Consider the following 6,000-nt stretch of genomic DNA (forward strand, 5'->3'; position numbering starts at 1 on the left):
TATGGTGTAAGTATGGAAAAAATTGACGCATGCTGCAATTTCTTTAGAGCACAGATATTTTTTGTTTAGGAGCATGAGCAATTGAGCATCACAAGTATTGGAATTATATGGTTTAGGTGGAAGAGGAGGAAAAGAGAAAAAGGAGGCTAAATAATACTCAGTGTGTGTATTAGATGTAATTCCAAATACTATCCTAAGTCAAGTATTACAAGCCTAGCCCAATAAGACTAATAACATAATAACCCTACTGTTCTAATCCGTGAGCGGATGGGCCAAACAGGTCTGTGCTTGATCAGAATGTGTGAGTGTTAGAGAATAATATAAACAATTAAAAAAGATCTTCACCCAACATCTTAAGATTTTGGGTTGAAGTGATTTTTTTACGTGGTAATAGAGTGCTTCAGTGACTATAAGGTCACGAGTTCAATCCTCACCCCCTCCACTTGTGAAATTAAATAAGCACAAGGTAAAACCAAAAAAAAAAATGGGCTCTTGTGTGAGAGGGCATGTTAAAGATATATAAAAAACCATTAATGTAACATCACTCAATAGCTTAAGTTTTTGGGTTAAATTGGTTCTTTATATGCTAAGGGTGTGCATGACAACCTTTCCGGAATCAGTTTTTTATTTATTTCTGTTTCCAGTTTATTTTTTTGTTCCCAAGATGAACCGGTTTAATTTTTGTGCTAGGGAACAAAAAATAAAATAAAAGAATTCCTGTTTTTTTATTCCCGAGCATAAAATGAGAAACTCTTGTCTATCTCAATCACTCTCCACCAACACCATCATCTCTACACTACCACTGCCACTATCGTCACCGTCGTCGTCGTACAACCAGTGTCGTCGTCACCACCACCACGATGCCACCCCCACCATCTCCACCCATCGCCACCATCACTGTCACCACCACTACCATCACCACCATCATTGCAGCCACTGCCGTCATCACCACCACCACCACCACACCACTACCATCGCTGCAGCCACTACCATCACCACGCCATCGCCACCACCACCATAGTCACAGTTATTGCCATCATCACCACCGCCACCATCACCACCATTGTCGCAGCCATTGTCGTCACTACAACCACCGCCGTTGTCACCACCATTGCCATCATTACCACTACCACGCCGCCACCACCGTCGCCGCCACCACCATTACTACACCATATGAAAAGGAAAGTGAGGATCCGAAAAAAAATTTATGCGTAATAAGAATGATTTTTTATTATATTATTGTGTTATCAAACGCAATTTTCATTCTTGGAATGAAAATAAAATATGTTATCAAACACGTTTTTTTCCTCAAAAACTGTTCCAAGGCACAGAAATAGAAAAGAATTGTTTCTTTTCAGAAATAATGTCAGGGAACAGAATAGTTGTCATGCACACCCTAAGAATCTCTACAATACACAATTTTGCACATAATAAGAGCTCTCGATGCTGAGGGCTCTGCTTACGCAACTGTCGCCTTTAGAGCGGAACCCTATTTGTTTGCCACTTGCCGCCACTAGTCGCTACCGGAATTTTTTTTTCCGGAAACCCTTTTGGACCAAGAGGACCACTGTTTGACTCTGTTTTTCCAATTTTATCAATCCACAGACGTTTCCTAGTCACAAAATAACCCAAACAGCCCCAAAAAGCCCAAACTGCTACTGTTTTTCACCGGAACTAGAACAGTACTATTCCAGTGCCTTTTCAACTCCGATCTGCCTCGAACCACCTTGAATGGACTCGCCTTGGCTCCCCGGTTCCAGATCTGCTCTTACCTCCTTGATCAGACACTTTTCCAGCAGTGGGTCTTTGATCTCATCATAAAAACCAGCTCTTTTTGGCCACTCACGTCTCCTTGGATTAGATCTGATTTTTTTGTTGCTATTTGGGACATTCAGAGACCTCTACTTGTCATAAAAATCGGATCTTTTTGGGTCTCTCAAGCCTCCTTTGATCAGATCTGACTTATTTATTACTACTTGGGACGTTCAAAGGCTTATGTGGTAATTATTCACACTCCTTTTGCGCTGCCTTCTTCTTCTTTTTCGTCCATGGGAAGTTCGTGCATCCACTGTAAGGGGTTTGGACATACAAAAGACACTTGTTCTTTGGCTATGTTTGGTAAGATCGCACACCCTACATCTCTTCTTGCTTTATGCACTGATTTTTAAAAATTCGTGGATTATGAACTCTAGTGCAACTGATCATATGACTTGTCTAGCTAATCTGTTTCTTTCATATCACCCTACTAGTGGTAACCATACTATAACTGTAACTTATAGATCTCACAAATCAGTTGTGAGTTTTGGTAACATTGAAATTTATTAGAGTATATGAGCTATACTACACAGTGAGGTCCACAATCAGATTAGTTAAAGTGATAGTTAGATTAGTTAAAGTGTAGTTAAAGTGGTTCAACAACTTTCCTGATTTCATGGAGTTAGTTGCCACTTCAGCAACTGATGTACTATATAGACTCTATCGTAATCATTTTACACTAAATGAAAATAATCAGAATTTCAGAATCTCTCTTCTCTCTGAAGCTCTCTGTATTTCTCTGTTATCTTCTTGAACCAGCTTTCATTTATGGTATCAGAGCTCCAATCTTGGGGCCCTGATCCATCACTTGTTCTTCCATGGCTTCCGCTACACAAAACCTTGCTGATACTACATTTTCTTCTTCTCCTAACTCTTCAAAAGACTCAAGATCTCCAATATTTTTCAATACACAACTGTCAGTGAAGCTGACAAACAAGAACTTCCTATTGTGGAAACAGATTGTTGAACCACTTTAACTACACTTTAACTAATCTAACTATCACTTTAACTAATCTAACTATCACTTTAACTAATCTGATTGTGGACCTCACTCTGTAGTATAGCTCATATACTCTAATATTCGCCCCTAGTTTGCAGGCTGAATAAAGCCATCTATGGTCTCAAACAGGCTCCTAGGGCCTGGTTTGAGAAGTTTCAGGCAGCCTTACATCAACTTGGATTTGTTTCTATTAGAGTTTCTGTATTGAAGGAAAACGAAAGAAACTGAAGAACAGTGAGAGAGAGAAAAGAGAGAGAATGAGTTGAAAGTACATTTTGTATTTCTAATCAGTAAAATGAATCCATCGTACAAGATATAACTAGGACTCTATATATAGAGCCCAATGCTAACCCAAAGGTGAGTCAGCAGAACTAACTAACTGTGTAAACAGATCTAACAAACAGTAACAACCCCAACAACTATGACAGCTAATACACAGCTAATATAGGAAGTATAATCAGCTACAGCTGATACATGAAAGCTAAGTTACAGCTACAAGGAGTGATATATTATTATAACACTAATACTCCCCCTCAAGCTCAGCAGTGTTGAGAAGGTAAGAGAGTGTTCAAAACTCTGAGCTTGTCACGGAATGCAGCAAGGGAGGCAAGAGGCAGGGGTTTTGTAAATGTATCAGCTAGCTGAGCTGTAGCTGGGATGTGAGAAACCATAATCTCCTTGGCAACCACCTTTTCACGAAGAAAGTGCAAGTCCAACTCAAGATGCTTTGTGCGAGCATGCAAGATGGGATTGTGAGCAATAGCTACAGCACTAAGATTGTCACACAAAATTTGAGGAACTGACAGAGAGAGTTCCAGCTCCCGAAATAAGGATTTAATCCATAAAATCTCTGTACAAACCAAAGCCATACTCCGATATTCAGCTTCAGCCGTAGATCTGGCTACAAGAGGTTGTTTTTTGGACCACCAAGAGATTAAATTCGGGCCAAGGAAAATGCATGCACCGGAGGTTGATCTTCTATCATCAGGATCACTTCCCCAATCGGCATCACAAAAGGCAGTAAGAGGAAAGGAGCCTGTGGTTGATTTTACAGGTTGAAAATGAAGTCCAAAAGAAATAGTGCCTTGAAGGTATCGTAAAATCCGTTTTACTGCTTTCCAATGGTCCACCAAAGGCTGACTCATGAATTGGCAGACCTTATTCACAGAAAAGGAAATTTCTGGCTTAGTGATAGTTGCATACTGCAGTGCACCTACAACTGACCGATACAAATGAGGATCTTCAAAAGCATGAGAGCCAAACTTTGATAACTTGCAACTAGAAGACATAGGAGTGGAGATAGGCTTGGCTTCAAGCATGTTCACTTTAGTAAGAAGATCCTTGATATACTTTGACTGAGAGAGAGACAAGGAACCTGTAGAGAGGCGTTTAATCTGAATTCCAAGGAAGTAATCAAGACTGCCAAGATCCTTCAAAGCAAAAGAAGTGTTAAGGTGAGAGATAAATTGCTGAATAAACTGAACACTATTTCCTGTCACAATGATATCATCTACATATACAAGCATGTAGACTCTCAAGTTTCCAGCTTTGTAAATGAACAAAGAGGGGTCACATCTGCTTGCATGAAACCTAAAGGACAGAACCGAGCTCTTTAGTTTGTCAAACCAAGCTCTTGGTGCTTGTTTGAGACCATAGAGAGACTTGTGGAGTTTGCAAACTAAGGATTTGTCTTGAGATACAAAACCAGAGGGCTGTTCCATAAAGACCTCTTCCTCTAGGACCCCATTTAAAAAGGCATTATTAACATCAAGTTGCCTTAAGGACCAACCATATGTGAGAGCAATGGCAAGTACAGCTCGGATTGTGGCAGGTTTAACAACTGGAGAGAAGGTTTCATTATAGTCAAAATCAGGTCTTTGGTGAAAGCCTTTAGCCACTAACCGAGCTTTGTATTTGTTGACACTTCCATCAATATTCTTCTTAACTTTGAGCACCCATTTGCACCCTATAGCGCGTCTACCATGAGGTAAAGGGACAAGTGACCAAGTGTTGTTCCTCTGTAAGGCTTCATACTCCAACTCCATTGCCTTGAACCAGTGAGGACTTTTCAGTGCCTGTTTAACTGATGCAGGTTCAGAATGTGTTAATAGAACAAGGTTCCTAGCCACGGATTTGGATCTTGTGGTAATGGAGTGGGCAGGGGAGGATGAGCTTAAGGAATTGGAAGGAGCATATTCTGAGTGGGAAGATTCAGGACTGGTACTGTGACTAGAGGGTGAAGTAGATATTGGTGTAGGTGACAAGTAATTGCTGTGAGAGATAGACAAATCAGTGTGAGAGACAGTAGGTGACATGTGAGGTGTAATAGCAGTATGGGATGCACTTGTAGAGTTCGAGGGGTAGGTGATTTCAGTAGGTAAGACATCAGTCCCGGAAATTATGGGAGAAAAGGTAGGTAAGGGAACAAATGAAGGAGGAGATACCTGTGGGGTGTAACACGACTTATTGGGGAACCACTCTTTGTAAGGGAATCTATATTCATTGAATGACACATCTTTTGAAATGAAGATTTTATTGTCAGGACTCAAGCAAGTGTATCCCCTATGATTTGGTGAATAGCCCAGAAAAATACACTCTCTTGATCTAAACTCTAACTTATGTTTATTATATGGTCTGAGGAAAGGAAAACATGCACAACCAAAGGTCCTTAGGAAGTTATAGTCAGGAGGCTGCTTGAAGTGCTTAGAGTAAGGATTCTCAAAGTGTATAGCAGCTGATGGGAGCCTATTAATGAGGTAACTGGCAGTGGTAAAGGCATAATCCCAATATTGCATTGGGAGTGATGACTGTGATAGGAGAGTTAAGCCAGTTTCCACTACATGACGGTGCTTCCTTTCAACCACTCCATTTTGGTGAGATGTGTGGGGACAAGTGACTCTATGAGCTATGCCATGTGATTTGAGGTATGAGGAGAAAACACGAAACTCACCACCCCAGTCAGTTTGAAGTGCTTTCAGGGGTAGTTGAAATTGATTAGTTATCATTGCATGAAACTGTTTGAAAATACCAATGGCATCAGATTTTTGTTTGATAGGATAAAGCCATGTATATCTAGTGTGAGCATCAACAAATGAAATGTAGTATGTGTTACCAAGAGTTGATTTTAGTGGTGAGGGTCCCCATAAGTCACTGTACACAAGGCTGAAGGGTTCATTATATTCTGT

The 6,000-nt window shown here is 40.4% G+C and overlaps 1 protein-coding gene across 1 annotated transcript in view; it reads left to right on the top strand.

Annotated features, from left to right (window-relative positions):
* The window catches only part of LOC133302261 (uncharacterized), a 28,661-nt gene extending 25,618 nt beyond the window's left edge, over positions 1 to 3,043 (top strand). The window contains exon 12 of the mRNA XM_061502013.1: positions 2,914 to 3,043. Within this exon, the coding sequence (XP_061357997.1) occupies positions 2,914 to 3,043 (130 nt within the window). The remainder of the gene's footprint in view (positions 1 to 2,913) is intronic.
* Positions 3,044 to 6,000: the final 2,957 nt, after the last annotated feature.

This window comes from Gastrolobium bilobum, unplaced genomic scaffold (genome assembly GCF_033153095.1).
Source record: "Gastrolobium bilobum isolate Gb01-03AN ecotype WA unplaced genomic scaffold, APGP_CSIRO_Gbil_v1 utg11116, whole genome shotgun sequence".
NCBI classification, from domain to species: Eukaryota; Viridiplantae; Streptophyta; class Magnoliopsida; order Fabales; family Fabaceae; genus Gastrolobium; species Gastrolobium bilobum.